The sequence below is a fragment of the Oncorhynchus keta genome, chromosome 8, assembly GCF_023373465.1.
Source record: "Oncorhynchus keta strain PuntledgeMale-10-30-2019 chromosome 8, Oket_V2, whole genome shotgun sequence".
Lineage (NCBI taxonomy): Eukaryota > Metazoa > Chordata > Actinopteri > Salmoniformes > Salmonidae > Oncorhynchus > Oncorhynchus keta.
Window position 1 is genome coordinate 13,957,952 of NC_068428.1, and position 16,955 is coordinate 13,974,906.

General features: G+C 44.2%; 1 protein-coding gene across 1 annotated transcript in view; it reads right to left on the bottom strand.

The window, feature by feature from the left end:
* LOC118386825 (mitogen-activated protein kinase kinase kinase 5-like) overlaps positions 1-16,503 on the bottom strand; it is a 64,035-nt gene extending 47,532 nt beyond the window's left edge. The window contains exon 1 of the mRNA XM_035774700.2: positions 15,437-16,503. Within this exon, the coding sequence (XP_035630593.2) occupies positions 15,437-15,851 (415 nt within the window). The 5' untranslated portion in view covers positions 15,852-16,503. The remainder of the gene's footprint in view (positions 1-15,436) is intronic.
* Between the last annotated feature and the right edge of the window lie 452 nt (positions 16,504-16,955).

The window sequence follows — 16,955 nt, forward strand, 5'->3', positions numbered from 1 at the left end:
CATACACATTACATATAGCTTAGTATAGAGCTTTTCATCCCTTCCAATGGAGCTCCCTTTCACTGTAATACCTGGGTTCCAGTCCACTACAAACCCAATGCTATTCTCACTCATTGAGAACCAAACATCCACACAGATAGCCAACACCACAGGGATAATCAAAGCAAACAAGCAATCTATTTTAATGTACATTCTAGTGTGTGTGTGCTGCTGTGTTGTTATGCAAAAACAAGGTCCCAGTGGAGACAGCCTGGCTTGTTTTAGCAAAATGTTCATTTTCATAGGGCCAGTCCCCCCAGGCAAGAGCGCAGTTCCTCCCACTCAGCAAGGACATGTAAATGCCACCAGGAAGTTGTTTCTTCCTACTGGGTCTTAAAGGCTCTGTTCAGGTCACACATGTTCATTACAACACGAGAAGAAGTGTTGTACAGTGGGGAGAACAAGTATTTGATACACTACCGATTTTGCAGGTTTTCCTACTTACAAAGCATGTAGATGTCTGTAATTTTTATCATAGGTACACTTCAACTGTGAGAGACGGAAAATCACATTGTATGAATTAATTAATTAGCATTTTATTGCATGACATAAGTATTTGATCACCTACCAACCAGTAAGAATTCCGGCTCTCACAGACCTGTTAGTTTTTCTTTAAGAAGCACTCCTGTTCTCCACTCATTACCTGTATTAACTGCACCTGTTTGAACTCGTTACATTTACATTTAAGTCATTTAGCAGACGCTCTTATCCAGAGCGACTTACAAATTGGTGCATTCACCTTATGACATCCAGTGGAACAGCCACTTTACAATAGTGCATCTAAATCTTTTAAGGGGGGTGAGAAGGATTACTTTATCCTATCCTAGGTATTCCTTCCTCGTTACCTGTATAAAGGGCACCTGTCCACACACTCAATCAAACAGACTCCAACCTCTCCACAATGGCCAAGACCAAAGAGCTGTGTAAGGACATCAGGGTTCAATTGTAGACCTGCACAAGGCTGGGAAGGGCTACAGGACAATAGGCAAACAGCTTGGTGAGAAGGCAATAACTGTTGGCGCAATTATTAGAAAATGGAAGAAGTTCAAGATGACGGTCAATCACCCTCGGTCTGGGGCTCCATGCAAGATCTCACCTCGTGGGGCATCAATGATCATGAGGAAGGTGAGGGATCAGCCCAGAACTACACGGCAGGACCTGGTCAATGACCTGAAGAGATCTGGGACCACAGTCTCAAAGAAAACCATTAGTAACACACTACCCGTCATGGATTAAAATCCTGCAGCGCACGCAAGGTCCCCCTGCTCAAGCCAGCGCATGTCCAAGCCCGTCTGAAGTTTGCCAATGAGCATCTGGATGATCCAGAGGAGGAATGGGAGAAGGTCATGTGGTCTGATGAGACAAAAATAGAGCTTTTTGGTCTAAACTCCACTCACCGTGTTTGGAGGAAGAAGAAGGATGAGTACAACCCCAAGAACACCATCCCAACTGTGAAGCATGGAGGTGGAAAAATCATTCTTTGGGGATGCTTTTCTGCAAAGGGGACAGGACGACTGCACCGTATTGAGGGGAGGATGGATGGGGCCATGTATCGCGAGATCTTGGCCAACAACCTCCTTCCCTCAGTAAGAGCATTGAAGATGGGTCGTGGCTGGGTCTTCCAGCATGACAACGACCCGAAACACACAGCCAGGGTAACTAAGGAGTGGCTGGTGTAAAGCACTGCATCGCAGTGCTAGCGGTGCCACTACATATCCGGGTTTCGATCCCGGGCTGTGTCGCAGCAGGCCGCGACCGGGAGACCCATGAGGCGGCCTACAATTTGCCCAGCATCGTCCGGGTTAGGGGAGGGTTTGGCCGGCCGGGATGTCCCTGTCCCACCGTGTTCTAGCGACTCCTGTCGCGGGCCGGGCGCATGCACACTCACACGGTCGCCAGTTGTACGGTGTTTCCTCCAACACATTAGTGTGGCTGGCTTCCGGGTTAAGCGAGCACTGTGTCAAGAAGCAGTGCGGCTTGGCAGGGTCGTGTTTCAGAGGATGCATGGCTCTCGACCTTTGCCTCTCCCGAGTCCGTCCGGGAGTTGCAGCGATAGGACAAGACTGTAACTACCAATTAGATATCACGAAAATGGGGTAAAAAAATGTATAATATATATAAACAATGATATGTGCCTTCACAGAGGTTGACCTTTCAAGTGAACACTTAAATCCCCTTAATTAGCCATCACTGAGACAACAGTTCCCTCTAAACTGCGTGCGTGCATGCGGGGGCACGCAGTGGCCCAGAGACTGCCACGCAGCTCCCCCAGGACTGCAGCACAGGCACAGAAGAAAAATCAGAGCCCACGGAGAGAAGCACGAGATTTTCCCTGTTAGTTAACACTATCAAGGTTTCCCTTTACTGTGGCAATTGTGATCAAATCAATGCAATATTAGGCACTTTCAGTGCAACATACCAAAACAAAACGAACTATGCAAGACATTTTGTTGTAGGCAGAAAGCATCTGAGTAGGATTCTATTGTGCACGACTCTGCACTCTAGCCTGCACTCTACACAGACAGACTCAGCCTGCACTCTACACAGACCGACTCAGCCTGTACTCTACACAGACCGTGCGGCATAGCCAATCAGAGCTGCAGTAGGCCTAAATGCAAATAGACCATTGCCAAATATGGATCTGTGCCATTTACTTGAATTGGAGTGCTGTGATCATGAGTAGACGAGCTTGTTTTGAGATGAAAGCAGGAGCTGCATGTGCATATTTTGTTCATATCCTTTGCTAGTTAGTGAGTTACGAGCCCAGTTATAGATCATTTGAAGTCAGCAATAGGGGAGTGATTGCTTCCTACAAGAGCACAAAATGTGTGCATTTCCTGACATCTTTCAAAAGCTAGTCAGGTAAAGAGCTTTTTCTTTTGTCTTAAAGGGGCAATGTTAAAGGCAGAGGGTAGCTTAATTTGTCTGATTCTCTGCAATAATGTTAAGTGGACAAGTGGATAAACAGGCTAATGTCAAGCCCTGCATGTTTTTTTTCAAGTCTCATGGAATGTAGGCCTACATTGAACACCACACATTATCTGCTACTGTAGGCTGAATGATATAACAGCTATTTCCATGTTAAAATGTTATGAGATGCATTTTCTCCATTGTTGTTGATGGTAGACCACTCTGGTCGGCCTACATTAAGATCAAGTAGCCACAGTAGCCAACTTGGCCACTGTTAAAACTGCAACTTAAAGTCGGTACAGCCTCAGTGTTCACAGTAAACGTAAAATTAAAGGGACCATTGCTTGAGACTGAGTCCCTGTTACAGACATACGCAATAGGAAATAAAACGATAATTGTTATGCTGAAGACAATACAGATCATGCAAAAGATCAGAGACTGCTGATGTACAATGAGTATGAATACTGGATGAGGTCAAATGCCAGCATCTCCTCATTCCAGATAGTACAGGCTTGCTGTTGAATAATATATTACGGGACTCATTTATCCGCTAGCATAGGGGCCCCCATCAATATTACATTTGAGAGATGTGTTAATGTGAAAAGACCAGAGAACTGCTGTCACGTCCTGACCTTAGTTCCTTTGTTAGGTCTCTATTTTGGTTTGGTCAGGGTGTGAGTTGGGGTGGGCATTCTATGTTTTGTGTTCTATGTTTTCTATTTCTATGTGTTTGGCCTAGTATGGTTCCCAATCGGAGGCAGCTGGCAATCGTTGTCTCTGATTGAGAACCATACTTAGGCAGCCTGTTTTCCCACTATGGGTTGTGGGTAGTTATTTTCTGTTTAGTGTGTGTTGCACCTGACGGAGCTGTTTCGGTTGCGCCTTTTGTTACTTTGTCATCTAGTGTTCAGTTATATTTAATAAAATGCTGAACACGTACAACGCTGCACCTTGGTCCTCACCTTCTTCCACCAGCGACGGCCGTTACAACTGCAAATGTTTGATACCAGTAGTGGAGGCATCCATTTGTGTAGAAGTTAGAACGTCACAGACACTTCTATGAGGAAACGGGTGGGGTACATACCGCGCTATCCTTGGAAGCCTCTGCCTTGTATAGGATTAGTTATGAGCCAGGGGAAAATATTAGCTTACATAGGGCAGGGCTTATATGAATGATGCTTTAGGTGGAAAATGTAGACATTTGGAAAATGTGGTAGACGCAGAGAATGAGAGTCTTGTGCTAGAGAGTAAGAGGAGACATGAGTGGCCTCTTTGACTTAAGAGCTCCTCAGCTCTCAGCTGACAACACTGAGGTGTCTAGCGAGGCATGATGCAGTACTGTACACTTGACTGCATTATGCACATTTGTACTGGCACTTTGTTTTAAAAGTATGGTTTAAAGAGTGCTGGGATATGAGAGACTTGATAGAAAATATTGATTTTGAGTTTAGGGAATAGATGCAGCATCAATGGGTTATAAGTGTTAGTGGTGATACACTAGCCAATTATCAACAGCCAACTCTCGAAACATGAATAGCTGGTGATAAACAACTCTGCACACAAAAGTGATGTAGGCCATGTACGCAAGTCCTTGTGTTTCTGTTGTATTTGAATCCTCAAAACAAGGTTGGAAGTAGAACACCTGAGTCTCTCAACTGTGACACACGAGCGGTCATAATCTGCCACCCACTTTGTTGGCACTGCCCATTTCACAGTGCCAACAAAGGGGGTGGCACATCTCCCCCACTGCTGATCTTTTCCAAAGAACAGAACAGTCAACAACAAAACAGAAGGAGGAAATGGGTCTCTGGGAATAGCGGAGGAACATTGTGTGAGTTCTTGGTGCCCTTGCCTTTTACTGAGTACTATTCTCTGACGTCTATCCATTTACTGACAGAAAAAAAATAGTTTCATTTTCCCTTCTCAGAACAACGCACAGACACAACAATGGGTGAGGACAGACTGCAGCTCTTATTCATACTCTGTGTCTTCAACTTGACAGCCACCGCTGCAGTCGTGACTCCCGGTAATACGGCGTTGAATATATCTAAGACCGATGTTCTTTTCACTAAGCACTTTATAATATAATAATAATAATAATATAATAATAATAATAATAAATAATAGAGAGATTTTTACTGACTTTACTGATACTTATTCTGACGAACAACACTAAATAATTCAGAGAACCCCCCCCCCCCCAAAAAAAAATCTCCAATAAATCACAACAAACATTGCTGCTGCTTTGTCAATTACGTAGACCCATTTTAAACCCCTTGCCTGTTGTTCGTAAACACACAGAGAGAGTGGTCAGTCACCGCTGGCTTGACTAGGCTGTGCCTATATAACTCTCCTTTGGACCAAAATGAGGTGGTGAAAAACCTAAACAAGATAGAAGTAGGCTAATATACGTTCTGATTGCTTTCGAATCCAGTTTATACCTCCTACTGATGGAATCGCTATTTTACCTCTGTAGGAGTGTTACTGGTCAATCAGAAAAAGGACAGAGGGATTTGATTCCCTCTTTTACTCCATGCCAAAGAGTGTGCCCACCTAGCAGGTGTCTGGGAGACAAAGAATCATGTACTATAAATCCACGGACTTATGCAAACACTTGCATGAATACTTAAGTCTTGAATTCTCAGGAAATGCTCACGTTCACAGAGCTTTCATTAAAAATAAAAAATATATAAAAAACAGGCCAGACAATGTGTATAATTTCCTCTTCAAAGCCTCAGAAAAACACACAGTTCAAGTCGGAAGTTTACATTCACCTTAGCCAAATACATTTAAACAGTTCCTGACATTTAATCCTAGTAAAAATGCCCTGTTTTGGGCCTCCTGGGTGGCGCAGTGGTTAAGGGCGCTGTATTGCAGCGCCAGCTGTGCCATCAGAGTCCCTGGGTTAATGAAAGCTTTAATGAAAGCTCTGCCCAGGCTCTGTCATAACCGGCTGCGACCGGCTGCGACCGGGAGGTCCGTGGGGCGACACACAATTGGCCTAGCGTCGCCCGGGTTAGGGAGGGCTTGGTCGGTATCGCGCACCAGCGACTCCTGTGGCGGGCTGGGCGCAGTGTGCGATGAGGTGGCCGGGTGCCCGGTGTTTCCTCCGGTGCATTGGTGCGGCTGGCTTCCGGGTTGGATGCGCACTCTCCCGAGCCCGTACGGGAGTTCGGGAATGAGGTGAGGACCGAAGCGCAGCGTGGTAAGTGTTCATCATATATTTATTAAACCGAGAACACTAAACAAAATAACAGAAAATAACTACCCACAAAACCCATGTGGGCAAGAGCTACCTAAGTATGGTTCTCAATCAGAGACAACAGCAGACAGCTGTCCCTGATTGAGAACCATACCCGGCCAAAAACAAAGAAATAGAAAAAAGAACATAGAACGTCCACCCCTAGTCACACCTTGGCCTAACCAAAATAGAGAATAAAAAGCCTCTCTACGGCCAGGGCGTGACAATAGTAGAGAGAATGATTTATTTCAGCTTTTATTTCTTTCATCACATTCCCAGTGGGTCAGAAATGTACATACACTTTATTAGTTTTGGTAGCATTGCCTTTAAAATTGTTGCGGGTAGCCATCCACAAGATTCCCACAATAAGTTGCGTGAATTTTGGCTCATTCCTCCTGACAGAGCTAGTGTAACTGAGTTGGCTTTGTCAGCCTCCTTGCTCGCACACACTTTTTCAGTTCTGCCCACAAATTTTCTATAGGATTGAGGTCAGGGTTTTGTGATGGCCACTCCAATACCTTGACTTTGTTGTCCTTAAGCCATTTTGCCACAACTTTGGAAGTAAACTTGGGGTCAATGTCCATTTGGAAGACCCATTTGGGACCAAGCTTGAACTTCCTGACTGATGTCTTGAGATGTTGCTTCAATATATCCACATACATTTCCTACCTCATGATGCCATCTATTTTGTGAAGTGCACCAGTCCCTCCTGCAGCAAAGCACCCCCACAACATGATGCTGCCACCCCCGTGCTTCACGGTTGGGATGGTTTTCTTCGGCTTGCAAGCCTCCCCTTTTTCCTCCAAACAAAACAATGGCCATTATGGTCAAACAGTTCTATTTTTGTTTCATCAGAACAGAGGACATTTCTACAAAAAGTACGATATTTGTCCCCACGTGCAGTTGCAAACCGTAGTCTGACTTTTTAATGGCGGTTTTGGAGCAGTGGTTCCTTCCTTGCTGAGCGGCCTTTCAGGTTATGTCGATATAGGATTTGTTTTTCTGTGGATATTTTCTGTGGACTTTTGTACCTGTTTCCTCCAGCATCTTCACAAGGTCCTTTCCTGTTGTTATGGGATTGATTTGCACTTTTCACACCAAAGTACGTTCATCTCAAGGAGACAGAACACATCTCCTTCCCGAGCAGTATGATGGCTGCATGGTCCCATGGTGTTTATACTTGCGTACTATTGATTGTACAAATGAACGTGGTACCTTCAGGCATTTGGAAATTGCTCCCAAGGATGACTCAGCCTTGTGGAGGTCTACAATTTTTTTCCTGAGGTCTTGGCTGATTCCTTTTGATTTTAGCCTATCAGGAGCTTCTAAAGCCATGACATCATTTTCTGGAATTTTCCAAACTGTTTAAAGGCACACAGTCAACTTAGTGTATGTAAACTTCTGACCCACTGGAATTGTGATACAGTCAAATAATCTGTCTGTAAACAATTGTTGGAAAAATGACTTGTGTCATCCACAAAGTATATGTCCTAACCGACTTGCCAAAACTAAAAACGAGTTTCAATGACTCCAACCTAAGTGTATGTAAACTTCCGACTTCAACTGCATTTACTCTCAGTGACCAGTTTATTAGGTACACCACCCCGTTCACGAAAATGTTTATCCCCTACAGACAGTGAGTCACGTGGCTGTGGCTTGCTACATAAAGCAGGCAGACAGGCATCGAGGCATTCAGTTACTGTTTGATTGAACGTTAGAATGGGCAAAACGAGTGACCTAAGTGACTGAGCGTGGTATGATCGACGGTGCCAGGGGTGCCGGTTCCTGTATCTCAGAAACGCCCGCCTTCCTGGGCTTTTTCACGCACAATGGTCTTTAGGATTTACCGAGAATGGTGCGACAAACAAAAAACATCCAGTCAGCAGCAGTCCTGTGGGCGAAAACAGCTCGTTGATGAGAGAGGTCAAAGGAGAATGGCAAGAATCATGCAAGCGAACAGGCGGTCCACAAACAAACGGCACAATACAACAGTGGTGTGCAGAATGGCATCTCGGAACGCACAACTCGTCGGTCCTTGTCGACCACACTGGTTTCTACTCCTATCAGCTAAAAACAAGAAGAAGCGGCTTTTAGTGGACACGTGATCACCAACACTGGACAATTGAGGAGTGGAAAAACATTGCCTGGTCCAACGAATCCCGGTTCCGGTTGCGTCATGCTGGTGGCAGAGTCAGGATTTGGCATCAGCAGCATGAGTCCAAGGCCCCATCGTTCCTGGTGTCAATGGTACAGGCTGGTGGCGGTAGTTTAATGATGTGGGGAATGTTTTCCTGGCACACGTTAGCTCCGTTGATACCAATTGAGCAATGTTTCTAGTCCCCAAAGAATTCAGGCTGTTCTTGAGGCAAAGGGGGGTCTGACCTGGTACTATAAATGGGTGTACCTAATAAACTGCGTGTCTTTATGTATGCAAATGTTGACATGCAAGAAAAACTGTAAGAGTAACGTTACATTCCCATATTTAATTTATATTTTGAAGATCTCAAGCGTATCCCCCCCAAAAAATCCTGTAGCTGTACTTCAAGCATATCTTTTGACCACCCACGGTGAATAAATGCCAGCGAGACATACACAAGATGAGAACACTTGAGAATGTAATTATTTCAGATTGTAGTAAGAAAATTCTCAGGCCTTTGTTGAGAATTTCAGCAGTTGGCGTCGCGTCATTGTGGATGGACGATTGAATGACTGAAGCTTAATCATTCATTTCTCAGCACATTCTGCTCAGTGATAATCCATCTATCCATTATCAAACTATGACGGTGTTGAGTGAAGACATCACTGTCTAGCCATCCACGATGTGTACTTTCCCCTTATCACTCAGGAGGAAAGAGGGGAGTGTACTAGCGCGCCAGTGTCATGGATTTCCCTGGAGCTCAGCCGCACTGAGGAGGACGCAGGACAGAACAACCCCATAGTGGAAGAATGACGGTCCCTAGTCTCCACTGGAAGTGAATGTTTCCCAAGACTGCAGTTTTCTTTTCCCCAAAGATGCAATAGGACCTTGTGTCTGATAATGACCGTGCTCAAAGGGGCCAGTGGTGACTTAAGCGCAGAGAAATGTGAACGTCCGCTGCCAAAATTCCAAAAACAGCAGAGTTCTTGGAGACCTTTATCTGCAGAGTGTGCTCCGTTCACATTGCATTATGTTTCCCTGCAGTCAAATTGAAGGGGAATTGAAGAGGGAACTACCAGTGCATCATGATGTCCTACAATCAGTCAAGAAAAATCTATGGGACGAATAATCAATTCACACAAGCATCCAGTGTTGCTAGCTGCTTCCAGGAAGCAATTTAAGCACTCAGACATGTATTGTTATTTTCAGATCAGGTTTGTTGGCCCATGAAACCAAAGCAGTTAAAAGAGGCTTAAGTGCCCAAATTAGGTTCAGTGTTGTTATGCAAAAACAATGGAAGGAATAAGACACTGTGTTGGTGTTTAAATTGAGCATGTCGTGCCTGATTCTATAAATAAACCCAGCCATAAGAAAGAATGCAGGGTACTTTTACAATGGTTAATAAGCTGGTGGGAAGCCTTGCCCAAAAAGAAGAAATACTACATTGTTTTTTAGAAATGAGCACAATATGCAGGAAAGAGACAAACCCCAGCCCTGACTGGAAAGGAGAGTAACTTGTCAGTAGCACCAGGGCCTTCGGTAGAAGGAATCCTCGGCATCTGGTAGTTTAGTTTCTGTTCACACTAGCATATTTCAGAGAGTGAGTAGTGAGTGCCATGGCCCAAGGGGAAAGTGTAAGAACAGAATGTGAATTGATCCCATCCAAACTCACAAACACAAGGAGCTGCCTGGTCCCTACAGTGCCAGTTGCCAAGATTGGCCTTATACTTCCTGATTGGCCTCTTGTTAAAGAAACAAACTAAACAGAACTTTTTTTTAACAAGGGCACTTTATGTCTCAACGTAATTCCATTTAACATGAAGGATACTAATATACAAAGTGATCACCTGGCAATAAAGAAATACAGCACCAAGATACGTTTGTGAGGTCACGCAATAGTCTCACCCTGCCAACATCAACAGGTCATAACTACTCCCTTGCCCTACTGCCAACTGCTGCTGGCAAATGTGACACCACATACCCAAACTGCAGATAAAACCTGACAGAGTGCTTTGGTCAACCAACACTCTACACCACTCTATTTTTCTGAGGAACACATGGATTTTTTCTCTTCCTTTCCAGTAAAGACTATATTTCCTGGAAAGTAATGTGGTTGGTGATCCAATTTCTCCTGACCTAATGCTTTCTGACCCACATGGGCAGCCAGCGTACACATGAACATGGATTAAACAACTTAGTAGACAACCAATAGGAGCAGAGAGTGACAGCTGCCAGCCAGCCTTCAGGTCAGAGTGCATGTGGGATCTTGTGGTGGAATCCTTTGACAGGGAAAACAATGCTGAATGTGGTGTGTGTAGGCCTATCCTGTAATGTTGAGTGACTGATAACCTTTGAATCCAGTATATACTCCATAGATACTTATCCAGAATAGAATTCTCTATCAAAGGACACACTCTTGACTATACATTCAATCTTTTGTCTCATGTGATACCACATCGTTTGGGGAGAGTTGTTCCCTCCAGGTGACCTCTAATGTACATCACAACAGTTTGACTGTTTCCTTTATGACAGCCTCCAGTGATATGGTGCTGAAGTTCAGTACTTCATTTCGGGACCAACTGAAATGAGGAGAGACTCTGGGTGAAACATCCAGGCTTTCTTCTCCAGAGATTTACATGGTAGGATTTGGGATGTCATGGATACAGACTCTCAAAAGGACAAACATTCGAGCAACTGAATGGAACACACACTGGGTCCCTGGTGTGAGAAGACACTGTGTACAGGCTTGTCGTCTAGTTCGCACAGTCAGACAGCCAATGGTTCAGTTCAGCCCACAGCGGAGCCACTTTAGCGGAGGGGTAAACAAACACTTATACCAAGGTAATACTGTTCTCGGAATCACCATGGACTCTTAAACACTATTGTCCTCCATCCAAATGACACAGACATGTGGTATAATGATCAACCATGACGGTACTTTCCTGCATGCCATAGCTATGGCTTATACTGCTTCCCGGCACAGTTACAAGTGGTAGTCAGCGCAAGAGAGTTGTCCTTTGGGGACCAACATACAGTAAAGGCAATGCATTATCCATTTATTTGGATCAATTTTTATCCATTATCCATTGAAAACCATGACCCCTTTTTTAACAGTAGCCTACGCCACTGGCTCACTTCATTAGGATGGATGTGTGCGTTGACCTTTATCTATTGAGCTGATGGGGTTAGGTCAATAGCCACTGCTGTGTTTACTCAGCGAGGTCACAACATGTGAACATTTTATATGGATCTGAACAGCTGTTTGATGTACTGTGAAAATGTGCTTCCACTTGCACATTGCTGATGCACTTATTTACATGTTCTGTGAATGATCCCTTCTTATGAGGTAAGCACTGTCATTCAGAATGTGGTAGTTCAACTCTTCCAAATAAGGAGTAAAGCGGACAAGCCTCTAGTTCATTGTATACAAAAGCTAGAGTTTTGTTCTCGTTTCTTGTGTTCCATGATTCCATCCCTAACATGTCCTGTTGCAGGAACATGATAAAGAAGTTGGCAATCTTTAAGAAGCTTCTGTCAGTCATCTCAATAAAGCTTGTGTTCATTTAACAGATACAAAAGGGGTTTCTGGGAAATGCTTTCCACCTCCCATTTGAATTATACTGACAATCCACAGAGGCCCTGTGGAAAATAGCCAAACCAAAAAAAAGGGGGAAAATGTAGTTCTGTTTACACAACCAACAATGTTTTGACAACCGACAATCCTTTAAGCTATGATGTCAGCTAAGTCTATACAACACGGGTGTTTTAACATTTACTTCACTGAGAAAATGCCCTATTGTATTAAGGAATATTACCATGGAGAATATGTCATTAGTGTTATTACTGTGTATTTTATGCGTGTCAGGGATACAACTGCATTAGCTATATACAGTTGCGGCCAAAAATATTGGCACCCCTTTCTTAAATAATTCCCTATTTCTTCTAAATTAAGTTGACATTTAAAAAAAAAAGTTTGGTCACCACACAATATTATTAGATTTTCAAGATTGCAGAACCAATTTTATTTTTGTAAACTTAAGTATACGATTTGAATTTACAAAATAAAGAACAAAAATAATTGGCTCCACAGAACTAGTACTTGGTTGCACAGCATTTGGCCAAGATAATTGCAGACCAACGGTTCTTGTCAATGAGCCTGCTGCACCTTTCTTTTTTTCCCCTCTTTAAAAAAAAAAATCCCCCCCTTTTCTCCCCAATTTCGTGGTATCCAATTGTTAGTAGTTACTATCTTGTCTCATCGCTACAACCCCCGTACGGGCTCGGGAGAGACGAAGGTTTAAAGTCATGCATCCTTCGAAACACGACCCAACCAAGCCGCACTGCTTCTTAACACAGCGCGCATCCAACCCGGAAGCCAGCCGCACCAATGTGTTGGAGGAAACACAGTGCACCTGGCGACCTGGTCAGCGTGCATTGCGCCCGGCCCACACAGGAGTCGCTAGTGCGCGATGAGACAAGGATATCCCTACCGGGCAAACCCTCCCTAACCCGGACGACGCTGGGCCAATTGTACGTCGCCCCATGGTCCTCCCGGTCGCGGCCGGCTGCGACAGAGCCTGGGCTCGATCCCAGAGTCTCTGGTGGCACAGCTAGTACTGCGATGCAGCGCCTTAGACCACTGCGCCACTCGGGAGGCTCCTGCTGCACCTTTCTACTGGTAATTTGGACCACTCTTAAGCAGCAAACTGCTGTGCTTAAGGGGCGCCCTCCACCAACTGCTGTTTTCAGCTCTCGCCATAGGTTTTGGACATGTTTCAGATCTAGACTCTTTGCTGGCCTCTCCAGAACATTCAAGCATCTCTTCTGGGGCAGCAGATAGCCTAGCAGGTAAGAGAGTTGGGCCAGTAACTTAAAGGTTTGAATCCCAGAGCTGACTAGGTGAAGAATCTGTCGATGTGCCTTTGAGCAAGGTACTTAACCCTAATTGCTCCTGTAATTCGGATAAGAACCATTTCTGGGTGCTTTTTGATGTGTGTTTTGGGTTGTTGTCCCGCTGGAAGACCAACAACCTTTAATGGTTCCCCATTTTTTGGACACTAGTTTTAACATTGGACTCCAAATTACCTAATAATCTGCTGTTTCATGATGCCTTGCACAAGTTCAATGCCCTCAGTACCAGAGCAGAAAAGCAACCCCACAGCATTATCAAACCTTCCAAATATTTGATTGTAGGTAGGGTGTTATTTTCATTGAATGCTTCATTTAGTCATCAGTAAACACAGTGCTGATCTGTATTTCCCCCGGGATTTAGGTTTGTTTAGGTGGGTTTCTGAGAAGTTCAATCAGGATTTATTGTGTCTCTTTCAGCAGTGGGGTCTCCTATATTTACCAATGACCAAATTAAGCATTCAACGAAAAGAACACCCACCGTAAAATCAAACATGGGGAAGGTTTGATAATGCTGTGAGGTTGCTTTTCTGCCTCTTGTACTGGGGGGCATTAAATGTGTGCAAGACATCATGAAATCAGGAGATTATCAAGGTGTTTTAGAGTGCAATGTTCAACCTGCTGTCCAAAAACATTGTATCTGTTGATGGTCGGGGGGTTTCCAGCAAGTCAACAACCCCAAACGCAGATCGAAAGCACCCTGGAATGGTTCAAGAGGGGGGAAAAGACTGTTGGTCAGCAAAGAGCACAGATCTGAATCACACCCATAACCTATGGTGAAAACAGCAGTCGGTGGAGGGAAAAAATATAGCAGTTTTCTGCTGAAGAGTGGGTCAAATAGCCAGTAGAAACGTGCAGCAAGTCCATTGATGGCTACAATAAGCATTTGTTGGCAATTATTTTGGCCAAAGGCTTTGCAACCAAGTACTAGCTCCGGGGTGCCAATAATCTTATCCAAAAATAAAACATTTTAAATGGTTCTGCGATGTTGAAATTTCAAAAACAAGGTGTGGAGACAAAAAAAGTGCAAGGGCGGCAAAATATCTGGCCGCAACTATACAACTTCAATGTCTCTGCAACATGGTTTGAATACTTTATAGTATGTCCCTCATCATCTCCCATCCTGTATTTCAAACCTTGAGGGTTGGCAAATAGCGTTATAGTTGACCGTACAGTGGACCATAAAATCGACCACGGTACAACATCCAGGTCATCAGCTGCTATTCATATGAAGGAGTGATCCTTGTAAACACACAGTAATGCTCATTTTGAAAATCTGACTTTTAAGAAACCCCACTAGACAACAACACATTTCCATTTGGGTTGAAGGGAACAGTTTTAGATATATGGGCAAAGGAGGAAAAGTGCATATATGGGCAAAGGAGGAAAGGTTCAGTTCACTTCTGGAGTCTAATGGAAACTCAAACCCCTGCTCATACTTAGCAGAACAATCCATGACGCTCAGGAGGCTCACTTCAGGAGGCACATTTGTGGAGCAAATTAGGCATTCCCCCATTGAGTCTATTCAGTGCTCTATGTGTTCCAGATGAACACAAATGGGTAGGCTATAGGCTATGTAGTGGAAAGAAATATGGAAACCGGGAGGTTAATGTAAGGCTTCTAAGCCATGACATGTAAAAATGTTTTCTGCAGTTTTCTGTGTGCTGCTCACAGCAACCACCATGGAAGCCCCATTAGAGCAAGTGGTGTGGCATGTGGATTAATGTGCACCCGTAGCCCAATTCCCACCCACAGGAATGTTTATTGAACAGTAGTGAACCTGTTATACCTTTGGTAAATACACTACCGGTCAAATGTTTTAGAACACCTACTCATTCAAAAGTGTCAGAGCAAAGAGTGGCTATTTGAAGAATCTCAAATATAGACTATATTTTGATTTGTTGAACTCTTTTTTGGTTACTACATGATTCCATATGTGTTATTTCGCAGTTTTGATGTCTTCAATATCATTCTACAATGTAGAAAATAGTACAAATAAAGAAAAACCCTTGAATGAGTAGGTGTTCTAAAACGTTTGACCTTATATATGTCATGTGTTGAAGGCTGGGATTTGATGTCTGGGGGTTGATTTGGATGAAAAGACGGGTGTCAAAAGTAAATATGGTTTGGTTCTGATAGTTTGAGTGCAACATATTCAATAACCCACCTCATGCACTCTGTATGTCATCATCACCTCTTACCTGCATTATAGAACTGGTCAAGCACACACGTCTCCCCAAAGTCGATCTTTCCAAAATTTATTATTTCTAGTTGACTTCCCACGGACTCGCACGCGTCTTTCAGGCAATGTAGGGCCATGTTCTCTGCTGTGTGCAGTTGAGTGAGCTCGCTGTTGACGACATATGCCACCGTGACCGCCCTGCTTTTACATTTCCCCGTAGATAACAAGCAGCCACTGTCCATCGGACAGCTCAGGATACTCGGACTGATGCTTCCGCTGACCACAGAGTCGTGCCAGAATGTCCCAGCGGCGGGGATGGGGTCACCACAGCCTCTCTCTTCCCGGGAGCCAGCAGGTCCCCCGCGGGCACCCTCTGTGTTCGAGCCAGGACTAGAAGAGGGGACCGACAAGGATATCCCTTCATCTTGACTCATTGTTTTTCAAATTCTGTTTTGGTTGACAATCCCTCTGTGTTGTTATGGATGCTCCGTTGCCCAACATCTCCATACACCCAAAGTCAACATTACGCACGTTTCCTCACAGACATTCTATACAAAAGGCACGCAAGGAAAATGTCCTTAGTGTTTGAAGGTATTTCAACACAGGTAAACCACAGTCTGGTGATATGGGTCAACCTCCTGTAAATTCATTCCTGGTTTCGCAAGATATTGTGCGATCTGCAATGATCATGAACCAAGATAGTGCGTACTACCACCATTGAAAGACACCGTTACTGTGAAGTCACGACACATAGGCTACTCATATACAGCTAACGATCCTATGGAAAGTACCAGTTACCACTCAATTGCGACATTCTTGCGCGTCGCCAGATCGACTCCACTTAGTTTCCGAAGTTGCGCACTAACAAAGGTTTCAATCGTTACAAATCCTACATGAGCTTGTTTTCGGTTGATCCATCGCCCTAGAAAGCAGATCTGGGTTGCTGTCCAAATCTGTGCAGCTGCGCAATGAATAGCCTATCATCTAGAAACCATCCCCATAGAATAATGAATACCAATGCGAATATTATGTCCAGTCCCTGGACCCTGCCCTATTTCCACTACTATCTTGCCTGCACAGGCTCATGCACACTAGCCTGCGATTGAGCCTTGTTTACGGGGCGGTGACATGACCATATTTGGAACAGTTGGAGCGTATTTCCCCTTAAAGCGACAGTCTGCGATTTTCCAGTAAGAAAATATTTCCAGTAATTTTAACTGATGAATCATATTCCTTGATGTTGAGTAGAAGAGGCTGGTGGGAGGAGCTATTGGAGGACGGGTTCATTGTAATGGAATGAATGGAATCAATGGAATGGTGCAAAACACAAAAAACGTAATGGAAACAACTTGTTTGACTCCATTCCATTGATTCCATTAAAACCATTACAATGAGCCCGTCCTCCTATTGCTACTCCCACCAGCCTTCTCTGACTTGGAGGTACATGACTTAAAAATAGACCTACCCTAACTATATTCAGTTGTCATCCATCAAATGTTCATGTTTTTGTTGTCATATGGGTACTGTAAACAAATTGT